This window comes from Protopterus annectens, chromosome 3.part0, assembly GCF_019279795.1.
Source record: "Protopterus annectens isolate FY-2018-M chromosome 3.part0, PAN1.0, whole genome shotgun sequence".
NCBI lineage: Eukaryota > Metazoa > Chordata > Ceratodontiformes > Protopteridae > Protopterus > Protopterus annectens.
This window is the reverse complement of record NC_056731.1, coordinates 1,650,454,692-1,650,476,032: the sequence shown is the minus strand read 5'-3', so window position 1 is coordinate 1,650,476,032 and position 21,341 is coordinate 1,650,454,692. Positions and strand designations below refer to the sequence as shown.

The 21,341-nt window shown below is 39.3% G+C and overlaps 1 protein-coding gene across 4 annotated transcripts in view; it reads right to left on the bottom strand.

The window, feature by feature from the left end:
• Positions 1-21,341, bottom strand: part of RIMS2 (regulating synaptic membrane exocytosis 2) — a 6,281,053-nt gene that overhangs the window by 1,375,098 nt on the left and 4,884,614 nt on the right. For all 4 annotated transcript variants that reach the window (XM_044065683.1, XM_044065685.1, XM_044065684.1 and 1 more), the window contains one exon: positions 14,769-14,875. In XM_044065683.1, the coding sequence (XP_043921618.1) occupies positions 14,769-14,875 (107 nt within the window). The remainder of the gene's footprint in view (positions 1-14,768; positions 14,876-21,341) is intronic.

Here is a 21,341-nt window from a genome sequence, read left to right as displayed (position 1 = left end):
GAAAAGTGCCAAAAGATAAAAAAATATCAACAATGACAGCTGAAAAGTACCCTTTGAAAAAGTAGGAAAGAAAGAAAGAGAAGTAGGAAAGACTGCCAATGATGGTACTGAGAAACACCTAAGAGTAAGGTAGGGAAAAATTTGAAAAATATCCTAATGCAAGAAAACTAAAACACTAGGAGGGAGGAAGGATGAGAAAGAAGCAAATATGAGACAATAATAAAACACTAAAAAGTACAGTTTTGTACCTACCATAAATGTAGATGTTCGAAGATCCACATTGCTGCAGTCCTTACACTTGGGTAGTCCGCTGTCCTCGGTCGGCCCGAATATCAAAGTATAAGGCTGACGTCGGTCAAGGCGCATTAGACTGACATCAGGACGTCAGGGTACAAATGCGCATGACCGACGTCATATCCTCAGTCTTTTCTTGCCCCAGATGTCAGAAGACCCTAACAAGAAAGGTCAAAACCCAAAGACAACAAAACCAACAACCAACCACCCTAGCACTAATAATATGTACAATATATACAATATACACAATATTTACAATCCAACCCACACAACCGCCTCTAACTACAGAGGGGAAGGAGGGAGGGTAAATTGGACTGCAGCAATGTGGATCTTCGAACATCTACATTTATGGTAGGTACAAAACTGTACTATGTTCTTCATCTCACATTGCTGCAGTCCTTACACTTGGGTAGAATCCCAAAGCAGAGGTAAGGGAGGCTGGCACAACTATAAAGAAGCAGGAGCTGCCAAAATGCCCTGTAAAATAGCAGTGGCAAAACCAGCCCTAGATTTAGAGTAAAGTGGAAGGTGGTAATGCTTAGAGAAAGTATGCACAGAACTCCAAGTAGCTGCCTCCAAGATATCTTTAGTTGCCACCCCCCTTAAAAAAGCTGTAGAAGTGGCAGTAGCCCTAGTGGAATGAGGCCTAATCCCAGCCGGAACCTCCTTGCCATGATGGGAATAACAGAAAGCAATGCAAAACCCAATCCACTTAGAAATAGTTTGTTTTGACACAGGCTTGCCCTGAGAACTCAAAGCAAAAGAAACAAATAACTGCTGAGACTGCCTGAACCCTTTAGTTCTGCTCAAATAATATCGCAACTGCCTGTGTATATCCAAAGTGTGCAAAATCTTTTCCCCTTTATTTTGGGGGTTTGCATAAAAGGTAGGCAAATGAATAGTTTGGTTTAAAGACACACTAGAAACCACTTTAGGCATAAAGGAAGGATTAGTACGTAAAGATACCCTATCCTTATGGAAAATTAAGAAAGGCTCAACTGCCATAAGGGCCTGCAATTCAGAAACCCTTCTCGCAGAGGTAATGGCTAACAAAAAAGCAGTCTTCCATGATAAATATTTCAACTCAGCAGTAGCTGCAGGCTCAAAAGGTTGTAGAGTGAGTTTCTCCAACACAAAATTGAGATCCCAAGCAGGAGTAGGAGCTCTCCGTGGGGGTCTTATATTCTTTGCCCCTCTAAGGAATTGCTTAAACAAAGGATGAGAAAACAGTGGTGGGTCACAATCATAGTGAGCAGAAATTGCTGCAGCATGAATCTTAATAGAAGAGAAGGACAAACCTTTGTCCAGTAACTCAGTAAGATATTGAAGAGCCACACTTAAATTAGGCTTAGAAACATCAAATGCTTTTGCTGCACTCCAAAATAAAAATCTCTTCCATTTATCTGCGTACACTTTTCTTGTACTAGGCTTTCTGGCTTCCAAAATAACATTCAAAACTTGCTGTGGAAGCTGAAACCCTCCAGGGTTTAAAACAGAATATGCCAGGCTGTCAGGTGAAGAGAGTGAAGTTTGACATTGAGTAAATGACTGCTCTCCTGAGTCAGCAGGTGTGGAATCGAAGGTAAAGGCCATGGAGGCTCCCGTACCAGACTTCTCAGTAGTGGGTACCAATGCTGTCGAGGCCAATCTGGAGCTATCAAAATCATCTTTGGCTTGTCCTGTCTGACCTTCAGAAGTACCTTTGGGAGGAGAGGCAGAGGTGGAAAGGCATACACATGAAGATTGCTCCAATTGAATGAAAGAGCATCCACTTTCCAAGCTGTGGGATGAAAACTTTTGTGCAAAACTTTGGCAGCTGGTAGTTTAGTGGAGAAGCGAACAGATCTATGTCTGGAGTTCCCCATGACACTGTCAATTTCTGAAATACATGAGGATCCAATTTCCACTCGTGGGGATCCATAATTTGTCTGCTCAACACATCTGCTAAGGAGTTCTGTGCTCCGGCAGAAACCTTGCCTGAAGATTTAGCTGTAAACTGAGAGCAGTCTCCCACAAAATCATTGCTTGTCTGCACAGAGGATAAGAATGTGTTCCCCCTTGCTTGTTGATGTACCACATGACAGTTGTGTTGTCTGTTAGAATCAACACCTGCCCTGGAAGAAGTAAATCCTTGAAAGCTATTAATGCAAATTGGACTGCTAACATCTCCTTCAGGTTGATATGCAGATGTAGAAGTCTGGCAGGCCACGTGTCTTGTATCCACTTTCCATTTAGATGAGCTCCCCAAGCTTTGTCTGAGGCATCTGTCGTTAGAACCTGACTCGCCTCTGGCCGGGTCACAGAGAGTCCCTTGTTTAGGTGACATTCCTGAGCCCACCACAAAAATTCCTTTTGAATGCAAGGTATTATCTGAATGACAGTGTCCAAATCTTGGCAGTGCTGTGTCCATACATTTATGAGATACCATTGTAGCTTCCTCATATGCAGTTTGGCATTGGGAAGCACCAGAATACAAGATGCCATGAACCCCAAGGCTTGAAGGACTGTCCTTGCAGTCAGCCTGGACTGATGAGACAATTGATGGAAGTAAAGAGAAAGATTCTTTTGTTTGTCCGGGGTCAAAAAGGCCATCTGGGATGCTGTATTCAGTCTCACACCCAGAAAGCACATGTCCTGAGAGGGTACTAGACTGGACTTTATTTCGTTCACAGAATACCCTAGGCATCTTAGCACTGCTATGACATAGTGTAGATGATGAAGAAGCTCTTCTTTTCCTTGAGCCAGAATCAGACAATCGTCCAAATAAGGATAGATCTGTATTCCTCTTAGTCTGAAGAAAGCTATCACTGGAGCCAGAACCTTCGTGAATACTCTGGGCAGTAGATAAGCCAAAGGGCAATGCAGAGAACTGATAATGAGAAGTCCCAGCCCGGAAACGTAGATATTTCCTGCAACTTAGCCTGATAGGAACATGAAGGTAAGCCTCCTTGAGATCCAGAGTCACCATCCAATGGTCTTTGCCCAGCAGAGGTAAAAGCTGTTGTAACGTCAACATTTTGAACTTGGGAATGTCCAGATAAGTGTTGAGGATAGATAAATCCAAAATTGGTCTCCACGTGTTCCCCTTCTTTGGTACTAGGAACAGGCGAGAATAAAATCCTAGGCCCACTTCTGACAGAGGGACCGGCTGAATGGCTCCTATTTGGAGTAGCAGAGAAATCTGTTTGTGAGCCTCTATTCTTTGCTGAGGAGGAACGTCTGGCATGCCTTTGAAAGGAGGCAAGGTATGGAAATAAAACCTGTAACCTTGGTGTATGATATCCAATACCCATCTGTCTTGGGTAATTAAACTCCAATTTTCTTTGAAAAGTGCCAACCTTCCTCCCAAAGGTGCTGCTAGTCGAGAAGACTCTGGCAGCTGAAAAGGTAGGTCATTGGGTCTGTTTACGAAAGGACTGACCCCTGCCCTCACCGAAGACTGTGCAGGTGAACTCCCTGTTCTAAGCCTGAAAGAGCCCTGAGCTCTGCCCCTACCCGTCTAGACCTGCCCCTAGACTGGGAATCATAAGAAGGATACGTCCACCCCTTAGTAGGCCAATTTCTGATAAACTTCGGAGGCTGAACCTGCAAAAAATCTTTAACAGTCTGCATAGACTTAGCCTTGTCTTCCATTTTCTTTAAGACTGCCTCAACAGGTGAACCAAATAACACATCAGATTGTAAAGGAGCATCCAAAATCCTTGTCTTAACATGGTCAGATAAATTCTGATCCCTCAGCCAGGCGTGCCTGCGAAGAACAGACCCTGTGGCAGCCACCCTAGACGAGGCCTGTACAGCATCAAAACCACATTGCAAAGAATGCTTACTCACTTGTTCAGAGACATGTACCAAATCCTGTAACTCTTTACAGTCAATACCTTCCGCCAGAGCATCTACCTTAGACTTCAATTGAGACAGTAGATAGTTTTGGTATTTCAACATGTGAAACTGGCAATTTAGAGCCCTCATAGCTAGGGTGGAAGACGTATAAACTTTCTTTCCCCATCTATCCAAAGCCCTAGCCTCTTTATCTGGAGGAACCGGATTTTTAACAGCAGAAGCCTTAACACCCTTAGGTCCCTGACTAACAGTCTCTGGGTCCGCCCTAGGACTCTTAAAAAGAAACTTATGAGCTTCAGGCACCCTATAATACCTATCCGGCTTAACAGGAGCAGGAGGCAGGGAATCAGGATTAAGAGAAGCCTCTGCAAACACATCCTCCACAACATCCAGAACAGGAGGTATAGCCAAAGGCCTATGCTGGGGTAAAAACAGAAATTCCCTAAGCCTTTTCCTGGAATCAGAGAAATCCTGGCCTTCCCACTTAAAATGCTCCCTCATGGAATGGAGGGTCTCTGAAAAAGAAAAATCCTCAGGAGGAGAAGCAGAAGGAGTAGAATCATCCACATCAGAATCAGAATAAGGGAATACTCCTGCAAGTCTTGAGTCAAGACTCTGAAACATCTGAAGCCTGCTCAAAACTTCCCAACTCAGGTTCCACCCTAGGCCTCTTATCAGGAGGGGGCAAAGAACCTCTAATTAAGGTAATCAAATCTTCTGCCATTTTAAGCATATGCTTCTTGGGCACAGATCCTGAAGAACTAGGAGTGACACCAACTGAAGCTAAACCTGGCCTGCCTCTGGGAGAAGCCTTGGAAACAGAAGGCCTAACCACCCTAGGAAGGGAGGGAGTACAGTAACCTGAGAAGCCCCTTCAGCCTGACTTGCCTCCTGAGAGGCCACATCCTGCAATAACAAGGTCTCCCCCTGGGCCTCCAGAGAAACCTCCGGTGGAACCACCGGCTCCACCGATACCTCTAAAGAACCGGCGTCCGCACGACGACTCGTCTACCCTAGGCTTAGCTGCTTTATCCTTGCGCTTCTTTGAAGAAGCAGACGCCGGAGCATCCAACGGCATAGTGTAATTGCACCGCTTCCCAAAGACTAACCTGGCACAATCTAACCTTCTCTTAATAGTGCGCTTATTGAATCTAGCACAAAAGCGACACCCAACAACGTCGTGCTCAGGCCCTAAACAAGGAATACACAAGGTATGATAATCTCTATGCGGTATCTGTTTCCCACAAGAAATACAGTTATTCACTTTTTCTGACATCCGGTAAACCACTGAGGCAAGAAAAAATCAAAATATTCCCCAACGGGGTACTTAGCCAACTTTGACTCGGTCTGAAACTCCGAACTCGAAAAATTTCAGAACGCCGAACGGCACTTGCAATGCTGCTTCTGCATCGGACCATGCGGCAAAAAAGACTGAGGATATGACGTCGGTCATGCGCATTTGTACCCTGACGTCCTGATGTCAGTCTAATGCGCCTTGACCGACGTCAGCCTTATACTTTGATATTCGGGCCGACCGAGGACAGCGGACTACCCAAGTGTAAGGACTGCAGCAATGTGAGATGAAGAACATCACTTAACAATCAACACAAAATACACCCTAGAACTCGGGAGAGCAAGACTCATATCTGAAGCGAAGAAGCAGCAAACAGGGTCTGAGGTACTGTAGGATACTGGGGCATTGTGGGAACAGGACAAACTCAAAAGACGGATCCAAGAGTCTAAGTAATTGTAGCCAAACTGGATACGAGACCAATCAGTTGAAGAACGAATGATAATGCCAGCATCAGATAGAAACGTTATGGGGAAGGATGGTGTGATTGTATATAGGAAGAAGCAATGAGAATATAGAAGAGAAACGGTACATAATTTAATACAATTAAAAGGTAGTTAAAACAGTTACAACATGTACTAATGGGGAGAAATAAAAAAGTGTGTGTGTGTGGGGGGGGGGGGGAGTAGAAAGTAGCAACAGGGTTACAAATGTAAGTTTGTAAAATGAAAGGAGAGAGAGATCTCAAAGGTTGAAAAGGCAACACTACAGAGTAAGAAATTTTGACAGAGTCAAAGAGACATGATGGAAAAATACTGAGAATGAACGACATAAAAGAAAAGTTATTTGAAAAACAAAACAGCAGAAAAAGCTGAAAAAGCAAATAAGGCAATTAAAGAGGGGAGAACAGAAAAACTTGACTTAAAGTTGAGAAGTTACATCAGTAATTAGCCAGGGTACTTAACCTACATGAGAAAGAAATGAGAACAAAATGTAGTGCTACTACATGAACAGCAGAAATAATTACTGGAACCACAGAAAATTTAAGGCAATTTTATTACTTAACAGAGATGCACAAAACTATTGGTATCCAATTCAAAATTCAAGTAAGGATAAGGCACTGAAGACACCCTATGAATAACTGACAGCTGCTGTTCACATTTATCATTAGGCTTACATATTTTACTTATTTTTATTTGGGATTTTTTTTAACTGGGATATTGTACTGACCTCAAAAGACTGATTTCAGACATTGCCTGGGTGCAATACACAAACCATACAGAAGTGTAAACAATAAAAACACAAATACCATAACAGTAAATGGGTTATAAGTCAGAAGTTATCAGTATTAGGGTAAGTAGGGCATATATACAGTAGGAGGTCAAAAGTGAGACCTGGGCAACTACGAAAAGTTGAAACAACTTAAACATTATTATTTAATACTTGTCTACCAGGAAAGTCTGACTGGGGTAATATCTTATTTTCAACAGAAGCCTAGGGAGAAAAGATCACTGACATAATATGATTATAGTTAAATAAAATTATTACAAAGTGTAATACAGAAGAATGACATATTAACTGAGTAAACAAATCAACTTCAGCTCATAGAGTGTGAACCTATACTTACACATTGTAAATATTTAGACAGCTATAACAAGCTGAAGTCGAACACTGTCAACAGATAAAGTATTCACAAGTTGCACTTCACAGAGATGACATTAAACATGCTGAGTACACTCGTTGGAACAGAGATTACTAGGTAATATAGCCTAGACAAAAATATATTTGATCTTTGTCTAAGAAATACATTCTACTTATTCCTTCTCTTTGAACATAGTCGAAGTATGCTGGTAGTAGGAGGAGGGAAGGACTAGTTCAGCCTGGGGTAGTGCAGAAGCACAGCCAGGTATTATTGAGGTAGTCTTTTAGTAGTAGTTTGAAGTTGGAGATGTTACAGATCAATCTAATTCGCAGAGGGATAAAATTCCATTTTTAGCGACAGAGTATGAGTAGAGACTTTGGCAAAAGGATTTGTGGGGGGATTTACATATGCTGAGAAGGTATTGCTCAATAGATCAAAGTAGTCAGTTATGGTGACAGGAATGGAGAATAGGAGTAAAAGTTGGAGAGTCACCGGCTATGTGAATAATGTTGTGTGTCGAGATAAGCAGTATGTAATCAAAGTGGTGAGGCAGTTCGAGCCATTTCAAAGCCTTAAGGGCAACACAGTGGTGGCTGCAGTACTGTTTGTTGGTGGCAAATTTTGCATCCTTATATCATGCCTTCAGCTTATTTTTAACTACAGCCCAAAGGTTGGTTAGGATGTGTGCACTGTATAAGAGAGATGAGAGAAGGTAGTGGCAAGAGTGGTTTTGTTGGTGTTGCTAGGGAAGCTGTTATGCCTGTAGAGCATTCCTAATTTTTGGTGAGTCTTTTGTTATGTTATTTTGAGCACATTTAAAGTTATCATCTAAGAAGTTTTGTTTGGGAGACTACAACAATTTAATTTTTGTTTAGTGAAAAGATTATCATGATTGTATGGTTACACGAGACATATTACAAGGCCTTTACATTATATACAGGAATATCATTAAAATTTGTTCCTTGAAAGGCAAGATTAAAACTTGATAAGGTTGGGTGGGGGGCTTCTTTTTTTAAGAAAAACCTTCAGTTCTAGTTAATACGGACTCCTGAACAATGCTCAAACAGATGGAATAGGGGTAGCTGTTCAAATAGCTAGTGGCTATATAAACTATAAAGTGGAAACAGAAATAATAATGAATACATTTTATTGTGGAAATGGTAAAAACTGGGTGAGGCACCAAACAGTCGAGTCTTTTATCAGGTGACAGTCACAGAAATATCAATTAAGACAGTTAAGCGAAGGAGTGAAGGAGGAGAAAAAGTTTTTTTTTTTTTCTTGTTATTTAAAGATGACAGTATGCTGACTGTGAAACATAGAAACAGCAGTGTGAAGGGAGGTAAGTCAATTAGAAAGATCCACGTTGAAGTCTGGGAGGCGATGCCAGAATATAATAGAAAAAAACATAGTAATAAAACTGCATGAGGCAAATGATGGAGGGGAGTCAATGAAGGAGTGGAGATAAGAAATTAGGCTAAATAGCTATGGACAACAACTAAGATGACAGAAAAGCTGACAAATCAAGCTAATTACAATGAAAAAAAAATTACTGTCCATGTCAAAAACGTTGAAGGACAAAGGAGGATAAATATCATTAATAAGATTACAAGCCCTAGGCGAGTTCACAAAATGAAACTCACCCTGGTAGACTCAGGGAGGATGATGACAGAAATAATGTGGTCTTGTAAGTGATTTATTAGGATAGGCAAGTAGCCTGGTATATTATATAAAGAAATGGGATGGAGAAAACATGAGCCTAACTATATAAGATGACTGCACTGAGCCATACAACATAAGCCAAAATTATTGAAAATTTCAGAAAAGAAAGCCAGGAAACACTGGAAGCAAAGTTTGCTAAAAATGAATGTAAACATAACAGGACTGAAGTGATGACAGAAAAATTCTGTTACTGATTGCCAGATTAGTTAAAGGCATTATAGTTTTAAGCCATAAAGAAACAAAGGGGAAGAGAAGGTAGGGACTAAGAACAATATAGGTAACCTGAGAAAAGCATTTAGGATTTAACTAATCACAGATAATCAATACTGGACTATATCACAGGTAAATAATATAATTTATTACATACCACAGTAAAATAACACTATATGCTTTAAAAACACAGAAAAATGGTACCTTTGGGCAAATCCATCTTTCAAGGACAAACCTTTTTTTGTCTATCTTTACATGCTAAATGGGTTAAGTGAGCTGGTCCATCTCCAACATTTTAGCCATGACCTGTGCTATAAGGGCAAGGGCAAATGTGCTATATATTTTTAATTTACAGTTGCTAGTCAACTCACACATGTTTGGATTGAAAGTGAGCTAGTCTTTCTCAGACTGTTTTTCTGCCATGACCCTCACTACAAAAGCAATGGTAAATAATCACCGTCTATTTACCTTCAGATTAGTAACAAGGCTCAACAGCTGAGCTGTAAAGTTGCTTGGTAACTTTGGTAGTCAAAATTCTTTAATTGTTTAGTACTTAATGTATTATGATACTTTGTCACGTAATATTATATGAAAAATACTTGTAATATTTAAAACACTTATTTACTTACTTGGTTTAATTCAATGTAAAAAAGTGCATTACTGAAAAGGGACAGCAGTTCTTCTTCATCTAACTGTAAACACAAAACTAAAAACAAGACAACTTTTTAGGGTTGCCAATCTACCTGCATATTTAGGAAGGTGAGAGAAAAAACAAGTACATAGAGAAAATCCACAGTGGCATGGGGACAACATGCAAACTCCAAAGAGAAAGTAATCAGAGGTTCGTGTTAAACTGGAAACTCCTTACTCTCATCAACAGCTATTAATATCCTCACTGCTACCAATGCTAGTTACCTTAATCATCTCCTGCTGTCTCCAGAATGGCAGTATACCAATAATTTAATTCTTCTCTATGCTCTCACCTATAGACTGTATGCTCACAACTATACTAGATAGCTACTAAACACTTACTTTGAACTCCTTTATGGTTTCTTACATTTATTTTTGTATATACTGTGAATACATATATCTCATCACAGCCCAGCTGGACTATTCCCGGGAAACAAATGGAAATAAATAAATAAAAATCTGGAGCTATAAACCCGAAATCTTATCTACTGAAAGCAATTATCACTATGCCGTGCGTCTTCTATTTCTGCCTCAAAACTGCCTTTCATATGGAGAGGTATTGACGTTACAGCCATATATTCATGTACTTGTTTTATGTAACTTAAATAACTTAATTTTTTATAACTGTCATTTGTCAGTATGTTAAATGATGTTCTTGAATCTGTCAACCCTCTCAGTTCTAGGCTCATATTATGGCTATTGTCTGTTACTAGTTTGGCACAGTATGCAAAGTGTTTTTTTTTTCTTATACTTTGAAGATTTCACTTTGCCCTGGGCAGTGACTTCATGCTGGTACTGTATATTTTGCAGTACATGAACACATTCTTGTTGCTTTTTTCCTCTACAGTATCTGCATTCTGCCTTGCTGCTTTTAATACTGTTTTCTACATTCAAAGATATGTATTTTGACTTATTTTTTCTCATTACTTTCATTATCACACTTTTCTTTCAGACTATGTACTTTGTTAACACAGTCTGTTTTACATTTCTCTATCTTCTTGGCTTATATTTTTTACATTTCCAGTAACCTTACAAATATTATTTTTTCTAATATTACATCTATGAGAATATATTTCTATTTTCTGTTTCTGAGCAAAGTATATGTATTATCAGTGTTTTGATTTCTTTGCACAAGTCAGAAAATTTACAGTTCCTTGACAGAACTTTAAACCTAGTAAAACCCAGATGTGTTGTCATTCTCCCCCTGTACAACACTCTACGTTGCTGTACTTCAAAATGCATATTTTCTTTGGCTGAAGTGTCTGCCTTTCATTTTCCATGTTTTAACATGTCATCTGGATCTTACATAGTATTGGGTTACCTTCATTTCCCCTAAAGCTCATTTGACTACACTCATTTCCCCTAAAACTAATTTCCCTGACAAGTAGTACTTGCAGTGCACTGTAAGGCAAGTAAAAGGAATGTGTTCTATTCCCCACTGTAGTGCGACCTTGGAGTTAGTATATATAGTTGGGGGGGGGGGCATAGCCACCCACCTAGTTTGATTTTATATTCTCTGCTTTTTGTTTTATATTGTTCAGTAAAACCAAACTAGGTGGGGGGCTATGCCCCCCACAACCCCCTAACTATATATACTAACTCCAGGGTCGCACTACTGTGGGGAAAAGGACATATTCCTTTTACTTGCCTTACAGTGCACTGCAAGTACTACTTGTCAGGGAAATGAGTGTCAGTCAAATGAGCTTTAGGGGAAATGAAGGTAACCCATAGTATCATATATGTGATAGACTTTACTTCCTGCTGTCTACAAAAAGAGTGCTTTCAATCATTCATCAATGGTTATATTAAAGACAATGCTACAGTTGTTGAATTTGTCTATCCTTTGCTTCTGATTTGGTCTTGGATTGTAATTATCACATAACTATCAAATACAGGCAGGCTAGGTATATCCATATACATGTTAAGTATGTCTTATCCTTTATGGATGCTAGCTACATGTATGTAGTGTGCTCAAAAATATTCTGACTACTGTTTCACACATTATGACTTCTCTTACTTTTTGTTTAAATTAACTGCTCACATTCTATAACAGGAAAGGACTTAGGGGTATGAAAGCATGCTTCAAAACAGCAAATGGTTTCTTGGTATGTGCTCTGACAGTAGTAAAAACTATGAAAGTGGTAAACAAGAGCTCACTGTAAATGGAGCCCCCTATACTGAGATAGAAGATATAGCAAACCTCCAGGCTGATAAATTCAGCTCCAACTTTACTCCGTGCTCCCCCTCAACCCTCCATCAGGAAATATCGTCAAATATATCTCCCCCTACTATCTCTAGAGAACAGGTCCTTAATGCTCTCTCTAAGACCAAGAACACTGCATCAATGGGCCCAGACAATATCCCAGGATGCCTTCTAAATACCATGAAACATGACCTACCAGGGCCTCTGGAATTACTATTTAACTGTAGCCTCCAAACAGGCTTCATACCTCATGAATGGAGAAAGACAACAGTCATCACGCTGTACAAAGGTGGGCCATCTACAGACCTTGGAAACTACAGACCCATAAGACTCACTAGTCTTATATGTAAATCCATGGAAAGAATTAGCATGGAGATGATCAACAAAGATATAGTAAACATCCAGACACTGGACCCAGCTCAGCTTGGTTTCTTTAAAGGCAGATTATGCCTACTCAACCCGGTGGACTTCTTTAAGAAGGTCACCAAAGCAATGGATGAGGGCAAAATCATTCACACTGCCTACCTTGACCCGGCCAAGGCATTTGACACAATACCCCACTCGGGCACTGTTGACAAACTCAAGAGGTTAGATACAAACCCGTATGTCACCTGGTGGATAGCTAGCTGGCTCACAGATACGATCCAGGAAGTTAGAATTGGGGAGAGGCCAGTCACAAGTGGAGTCCCTCAGTGATCAGTCCTTGGACCGCTCCTTTTTCGCATTTACTTCTCAGAAGTCAAGGCCAATGTCAGTTGTCTCTGGCTGACTAAATTTACAGATGATTGCAAATTAGGAGCTGTCACTGAATCTCACACTGACACAAATGTTCTCCAGGAGGGGCTGACAGACAAACAACTGGTGTCAGAGCCATGGACCAAAACTAAATGCCAAGAAATGAATAATAGTATCCTTTGGGAAGTCATCCATCCTTGGTAACTATCATGTTGACAACATACCCCTTAGAGTTGACCCAGTAGTCAGGGACTTAGGGGCACACATACTGTAGACAGTAATCTAGCCTTTGATCATCACATGTCTATAGTGGTGAGGAAATCATTCTATGTTGTGAAACTTATAAACAAAGATATGGCATCTAAGTCCAAGGAAGTCATTGTTCCACTGTATTCGGCATTCATCAGACCTATCATTGAGTACAATGCCCCATTTAGTATGTACCTAACCAGGCATATCCAACAACTGGAACATCCACAAAGGTTCCACACTAAAAGAATACTGGGAGTAAGTAATATGTCCTATGCAGACTGCCTCATGGCCCTATCCCTGTATTCTGTCTCTTATAGGCTTTTGAGAGGAGATCTATGCCTGGCATACAGGACATTGTCAGATCCCACTCTGATGGACCACCTACATATCCACAAAACAAACAATACCAGAATTACCCTTTCTAAAGACTTAAACCTTGCCTATGATATAAACAGGACTTGCTGGAGAGATAGATTTGTATCTCAGAAACTACCCTATGGAATATGCTCCCCATCCATGTGAAGCAGAGTTCCTCACTAACTCAATTCAAGTGCAACTTGGACAATTGGATGGGAAACTGGAAATTCATCCCTGGTTTGACACCTATGTCTCTAATCCAAACAGATAACCTGTAAATGGTTCATCTCATGCTTACACTTATTAAGGATATCAGAACTTGTCAGAGATTTGGGATGCATGGCTAGGCTTAAAAAGGCCCTTGTGGTCGTTAGCCTGGTAAAAACCTATGAACCTATAAAAAAATGAGACCTAATAAATTGTCAGTGTGTCAGTGTTTCATTCAGCTGCAGTTGGAAGTAGTCTGTTCACTTTTTGTCATCATTCTGGGTAAAGTTTACAAAGGTTCTGGGCCATGTTCACTTCAGAACTGCCAAAGAAATTAAGGAATTGGACAGACTGTTTTCTGATTTCAAATTACAAGACATGAAACTTACACTGATTACAGTATGAGATAAAATAAGGTACTGTGACTGAAAAGTTTCAATATAGTTTGAGGCTACGAAGTATGGAAACAAATAGCCTATTTATTCAATCTTATACTAAAATGGTAGAAAGATATTTAAGAAGGAAAAGACTGGCTCACTGTAACAAATACAGATTGAACATTCAGATAAAATGTTCACGGTGGAATAGCTAATAGCTTTCAAGTTAAAAAATGGATTTGTTAATAGAGGAACACGCAGATATTGGCATAATACAATGTAATTTAATCAGAAATACTGAAACTGAATGGGCAGAAAAGTGGGACCTTGAACATATATACATACATACTGCACTGCAAAAAATATTTGTATTTATGTATACTTCTGTTCCATGTGCTTTTTCACTAAAGAATACATTATTCATATCTTCATTTATAAAGTTAATTTATGTACCTTAAAAAATAATGAGTCAATGCCAGTAAACAGGATACTGTCTGAGAGACTACCTGGGAATGCAGGATGTCACTGCAATAACAGAGTTTTCAGTGTCTTGTTATCTGATGCTATTCTTATAAAGTAAGATACACTGAAGGTTGCATACCTTCTCCTAACAATAAAGATGGCAGATTCTGATAGATATTGGTTATTCATAGTGTTTCAATAATATGTAAGAAATTATATTAATGTGGAATGTTAGAGGATATTGACATAATATGATCAATGTGAAGTAAAGATTCTCAAAGACAATTTCTTTGGAAAGAAGTAGCATTACAAATCTATGTTTTATCTGGGGAAATGCCGGCCTTGTGGTACATCAGTATATACATGAGTATATCTTAACAGAGGCTTATAATTAAAATTACCAAATTCATACAGAAGTTTGAAATGTAGCTACAATAAAAGGACTTTTTTTTTTGCATACTCTTGTGCCTTGCTAAAACATTCACTTGCCTTGGAGTGACGGTCTTGCTCCAGCCTTGAGTCTGATCCTGCTACCTGTTTGTATTTGTTCATTTTCATTTTCATTTGGCGTGCTCTCTCTTCCACATCTATAGCACCTGTCAAAACAGAGCATGATGCTCAGTCAAGGGAATGCTTCACTTTGCATTTAAGTAAAACATGCTTGCAGCATATGATATGAGACAAGGGCTGGGACAATGGCTGTAAACATTTTTCAACTAGTTACTTAACAATACATTAAAAACAGTGATGATTACAATTGTATGGACACATCAAATGACATATTAGTATTTTTATAAATTAAACAAAAACAAAAATGCACATACAGTTGTGATGAAAGAACATTCAGCATGCACTAAAATAATAGCTAAGCAAGTTAAAAGTATTTTACAAACATGAAAAAAACATCTTCACAATGAAAAACTGATTGGCATGAAGACATCAGTATGAACACTGACTATAACCCTGATCAAAAGCAAACCCTAATCTTTCATCATATACATTATCCTTCAAAAAGCATATTAAGGTGTTATTTTTCTAAAATATGATACTTTAAAACAAATGTTTAAAGCCCTGCTTATATATCGTGCTAAAGCACAAAACATTTCAGTGCAAAAATATTGAGTCAAAGGATACCTAAAAAGATTTTCCAGGGAAAAATGTGTGTATGCCATCTCTATTATATATATGAAAGCCATGTATCTACCATGATAAAGTAGTTGGATAAGCAACCTCATCAACAGTAGGACTAATGCCATTTGGGAGCTCAATATCCAAAACAGTTTCAGTCAACCAGCCCTTCCTAATTTGCCTATAACTTTCTGTATGAAGCACCCCCCCCCCCCCATCAAAAGTGCTGTGTAAACTAGAGCACAGAATAAAATTCAGGAATTTTATATCAAGTCAAGAACAGTAACTAGGAAAGTTGGATGGTATCACACTGCCAGCCCAGCTATCGGGAATTTTGTAAATAATTCTATGTCATTTCTGAATACTGATATGATGTATACAGAAGTGTGTATAAAGTACTGAGCTAAAATGTAACCACAGCATGCCCTATTGGAATAGAACAGGAATGTGCCTGCACTATTGTGACTGTTTAGATGTACATGTTTAATGGAAACTGGAACACAGGGGGGCTAACTTGAAAAAATTCAGAGAAAATAGTTTAAATTGTTTTTTATAATTACTGGACCATAAACAGAAGATGTTATCTCTCAGTTTCAGTGCAGTAGCAGACACAATGTCTAGAGCTGGAAGTTTTTGTATTCTCTTGAAAGAGAATTAATTACTAGGTTTGAGATGTAGAAGTGTTTTATTGTTTTGTGACTTCCAGGATCTGCAAACATCTGAGAGAGATGTATTTTTCACACAGAGATGCTTAATTCTGTTAGTTTCTGACAATGGGGGTTTAGCTTGGGAACTGAAAGTCAGGTGAGAAAAAGTGATCTCATCCAAGCTAACCCAGCAGTAATATTTGATATTAATTTAAGAGTTCTCTCAGAGAGAGACAGGGCATTTCGTATTTTGTTTTTGACCTAACAAGAACATCCACTCATCACCACCTTCTGCACTTGCCTTGCTGTAAGTAAGTTTTAGGGCATACTAAATCTTTTAGATTCAGAGTGTAGCTTAAACATTTTATTTATTTGAGTCTGTCCAGCAATTTTGTTTTAAGTATTTCCTGTGATTTTGAACTCTGGTGTATCTGATTACTTACTGAGTATTGTCTTGTTCTTTTATTATGTATTACTAAATACATTTAAACCTTTTAATTGTGGCTGGTCTGTTTAGAGATATTTAAGCTCTTAGAGTACTTGCATATCTGTTTGGTGACACTGTACAGGCCACTCCTAAACAGCCCTGCTCTTGGTCAAACTGACATTTGGATTAACAGTAACATTACACAGTAGGATTGGACACCCTTTGTTAAGGGCCTTAAAGTAGCTGATAAGTAGAGGTTGGTGGCAGTTGCAACTACCTTATAGTCTGGGCAGAAGGGACATAGCTACTAAACCTATGCCAGCCTTTCCCAAGTGTGTGTTTGTGTATAAATCAGATCTCAAAGTGTATGTGTATTGGCTACTTGGGCAGGGACACAAAGTACTGGATGGACAGAGAGGGTGCTGGAGATCGTGGTTTGGCCACTCAGCTGAGATCTCAACCTTATAGCTGTGCCAGTGGGGAGTCTTATTGGGGATTTGGAGTAAGAGAGAGAAACCAGCCCCAGACTGACTGTGGTCTCTGTGTGCTCTTAAGGGAAACTGCACTTTACTGTGTGTACTTGTCATCCTCCCAGTGTGTACATTCCCCATTGTTGCCAGTGGTGAGGATTGAGGCTTCTTGATTACTTGGCCCGTGCTGAGGCGTGACAGATGGGTACACTGGTACACTGATAAGGACAGATCTGCTTATCCCAACCTATCATTATGCTAAGTATATAAATTGTGCATCTGGTATAAGGAGGTCCAGCTGTCTCTACAGCAGGAGACAGCCCCTAGCAAATCTTACTGGTTGGTCTCCATCAGGGTCTATGGTATCCCTCAGGGTTAACTAACTCTGATCATTGTGTCCCAACTAGTCTCCCTCAGGGTTAACTAACTCTGATTACTGTAGCCCAAATGCAGAGCCAAACACAAACATCACATCCAGTTTAGAGCATCTTGCAAACAATTTCAGTAAAGACCAACCAGCTGCTGTGCAAATGTCGCAGACAGCTGCACTGCTAATGAAGGCCTGAGGATCAGCCCTAGATTAGGAGGGGAAGGGCTTACTACATTTATATAACAAAAACACTTTAAGTAATCAGTTAACTATTTAGCTAAGGTCACTGCAAAGACATTACAATTAAGTTTTTATCAGACTAAGAGACAAATAACTGGGAGTCCTTCCTCAATAATTTGGTTCTGTCTGCACAATTCTGAGTTGTCTATGGACTTCCTTCCAATGCACTACATATTCTTCTCAACTGGAGACTGGAGCAGTTGGGAAAGAATATAGGTGAGTGAACTTACTTCCTTCAGTTTTTTTTTTCTCTATGGTTACCATAGGTATAAAAGGAGGATATGTATGCAAAGAAACTCTCTTCTTATGAAAGACTAGACAGGGAAAATGCATAGATAAGATCTGCAATTTAGAAACGACTTTAGCTGATGTGATAGCTAATTTTTTTCTTAAACCAGCTACTTTATTATTCTAAAAAATATGTGCAGTCCTCATGCATGGCGCATAAGCCGTTCTGACACCTGGCCTTTAATCTTGTTCTTAACTTGATTCATAAACAGTTACTAGATTAACAGAAAGCACAATCCAGTGCCAGAATTACAATTTTCCTTTTCATACGTCATCTTGTCAACAATAATTCTACTATTCTAATCCCTCTTTCCTTTCTCTCCTGAGAAGTTACTTTATAAATCCCTCACTAAATCTTTTTTTCTGTTCCAATATGCTTTATTCCATCTCTCACCAATTAAATTTCCCACTGGTCCCATTTGATCTTATGAAATTTACTAGGCTTACCCCTCATAATGGCTCCTTCCAGTTTTTGTATTTCCTGCATCATAGTTACAACTTCGTCAATCATTGGCTCCTGATTCATCTACTTTTTTCAAATTTTTCCTCTTTTTAATATTAAATTTTCCACTATTCTAATGCATCCATTCAACTGTCTCCTTTAAACCCAGTTTAAATGAACTTTGATGAACTTTGGTCTCAGTAATCTGTTCTTCCCTATCTAACAAAACCTGAAGAAGAGTATTTAGAGCTCTGTTATAGTCAATATTTGACTCCAGTCCCCCTTTACGACATCGCCCACATCTCAGACATAATTACTTTTCCAAGACAAAATAAAATGAGCAATGCAGATGAAATTATTCAATGTAGAAAATGAGAGTTTTCTCAGAATAAACTAAGTCCCAGAATAAAACAGGAACATTGAGAGGAGGCACCGGATAGCTGAAGTGACAGCAAGCAGGGCAGGGGAAATTGCAGAGTAATGCCAGGAAAATGAGTGGAAGGAAGTATTCTCAGAAATGTTGTCTGTGCCAACAGCCAGCGCAAAGAGTAAAGAGAGGATGGTGAAGTATGCTGACTGGCTGCAGCAGTGGATAATGAATAAAGGCTAAGAACTGATAGGAGAATCAGGGGAGAATTGGCACAGACACTAGTGCTATGGAAGGAGCAGGCTTCATCTTTGCCTAGAAGGAATTTCCTCTTCCTTTCATGGAGCACCCTGCTACTGAAGGCATGACAGATTGTGCAGGGGTCCTGTAAATGTACTTCACCTAGGCAGTAGACACAGCTAATATGGCAGTCGGTGATGGACATTTTCTGGGTACATCTATCACATTTTTAAACCCAGAAGGTCGATGCTCTTTTTCTTTAGACATTATCCAAAAGAAACCGCTAAAGACAAGTAATGTGAAACAACTACTACTGTAGAACAAAAACTATCTTAAAGGAAAGATTTTTTTTTTTTTAAACAGAAGAAAGGAGGGAAGGAAGCGGCCATCTAAGTCAAACGGGCCGCAAGAGCCCTCTATCTTAAACGGTGCCCTCTCAACTAGTATGGAATAGGGAGAAGACCTAACGCAGACTCACGATAACTGTCAAAAAGAGAGGGAAAAAACAAGGAAACAACAGGGAAAAAAATATAAATTTAGTCTACTTAGCCAATGAGCCAGCCAGGCAGCAACCTCAATGCTTGAGCGGCAAACAAGATCTGGGGATATGGCCTAGAGCATCATGGGAAAGGGGGATAGCCTCGAGCCAGTGGAAGCTCTCAAGCTTTAGTATTCGGATGAATCGGAGCTAAGAACAGCTCCAAACCCAACCAACCAGCAAGAATTACGGCGAGATAGGACAACATAACATCTGCTATACCAACCTGAAAAACAAACTGCCCTTCTAAACATTCATCAGCCCCATATCACAATCCGAAGTCTTCGAGCAACAAATAAATCTCTACTACAAGTGTCCAAATCCACTAATATGGCATGGGACTCCCTATTTTCTCATCATGTAGCAACAAGGTGGAATTCACTACCTCACAGCATCAGAACCAACACAAATACAAACAAGTTCAAAAGGATTCTTATAAATTATCTTAATGACACCGGGCTTTGCTCATGTACTACTTCAGGCTAACTAGTTTTAATAGTTCTGGTCATACTTTTTCTTCTTCCCTGACAACCTCATAATCTATGCTGTCTCTCATGTCTAGATGATCTCTAACTTCATGCTTTTCTATCCAATTTCCCCCTTCAAACCCTTCCTCAGTTTACTTTGAGAAACTACAATGTCTAGACTACAATAAAGAATTATGTCAGATGATTGTAAAATACAAATGTCAGCTACAGTATAATAGCATAAAATGTAATTTCCAGTGTACTGTATGTTTTGTATATTTTTGCATAATTTCTTGTATAACGTTTGTATAATTTCTTGTATCAATTTTGATTAATCTCTATATGTGGAGTTTTTTCTCCCCGGGCCTCTGTTAAAAAAGGGTCTTATCCCAGTCTGACTTTCTCACTAAACAAATGTAAAATAAATTAATATACACACTCCTTGTGGGCATCCTGGTTGGGGATTTTATGCCCACAAGAAGTGCAATGTTTGAATCCAAGAGAAGGCTTGTCTGCCATCACAAAGTAAAGCCCGTGAAAAACACACAGCCAAAGCTAACTAGCGTGACCTTACCGATATGTAATATTAATACAGTCCTAACTTACAAGAATTTAAAGTTAAAGATAAGGTTAAAGTTAAAGCTAAGTTAAACTTAACTACTGAAGAAGAAGACCTACTTTTTTTTTAATCAGTTGAAAAAAGGTTATCACAAGCACACACAAACTAAGAACAGGAAGAAAATAAAGGAGGGAGGACTTGCAGGAAAAAACTATCATGAGTTCTTATTTATTTATTTATTTTATTATTTATTTATTTATTTAAATTTGTTGACCGGGAGTGTCCGACTGGACGTAGGTCCATTTTCAGTGGAGGCCCGGGGAGAAAAGCTCCACAGTAAAATAAACAGACAGTAGTTACATCGGATTACATAGCGAGTAACAATTTAACATAGCAATTACTTACAACATATTTGCAGGTGAAGAACATAGTACATCAGTAGACAACTAGAATCTTTATCTGTGAAGTACATAACAGACATTAACAAATGTTACAATGAGCAGTTCCTGCTGTATAAAAAGTACTAGGCTTATGAGCATCTGTGCTTGCTATAATCAAGGTAGTTAGTGGAATGGAAAGAAAGCTAGTGGTTGGATGAGGTAGATGATATTGGAGTGGGAGTTGCAAACTTAAACTGCTCAAAGCAAAAAATTCTCACAGCTTGAGAGCACAAGACCTATGCCTGGATGCTGAAGCGGCAAATACAGAAAAATGCAGGGGAATTACAGGCCTGTTAGGCTATCTACTGTAGCAAGGAAATTCATGGGTAAAACCCTAAGGAGAAAGCTGGTAGCATATCTAGAGGACAACAGTTTCCAGGACAGCAAGTAGCATGGGTTCACGGTATAATAGAGCTATCAGTTAATCCTGATCCCATTT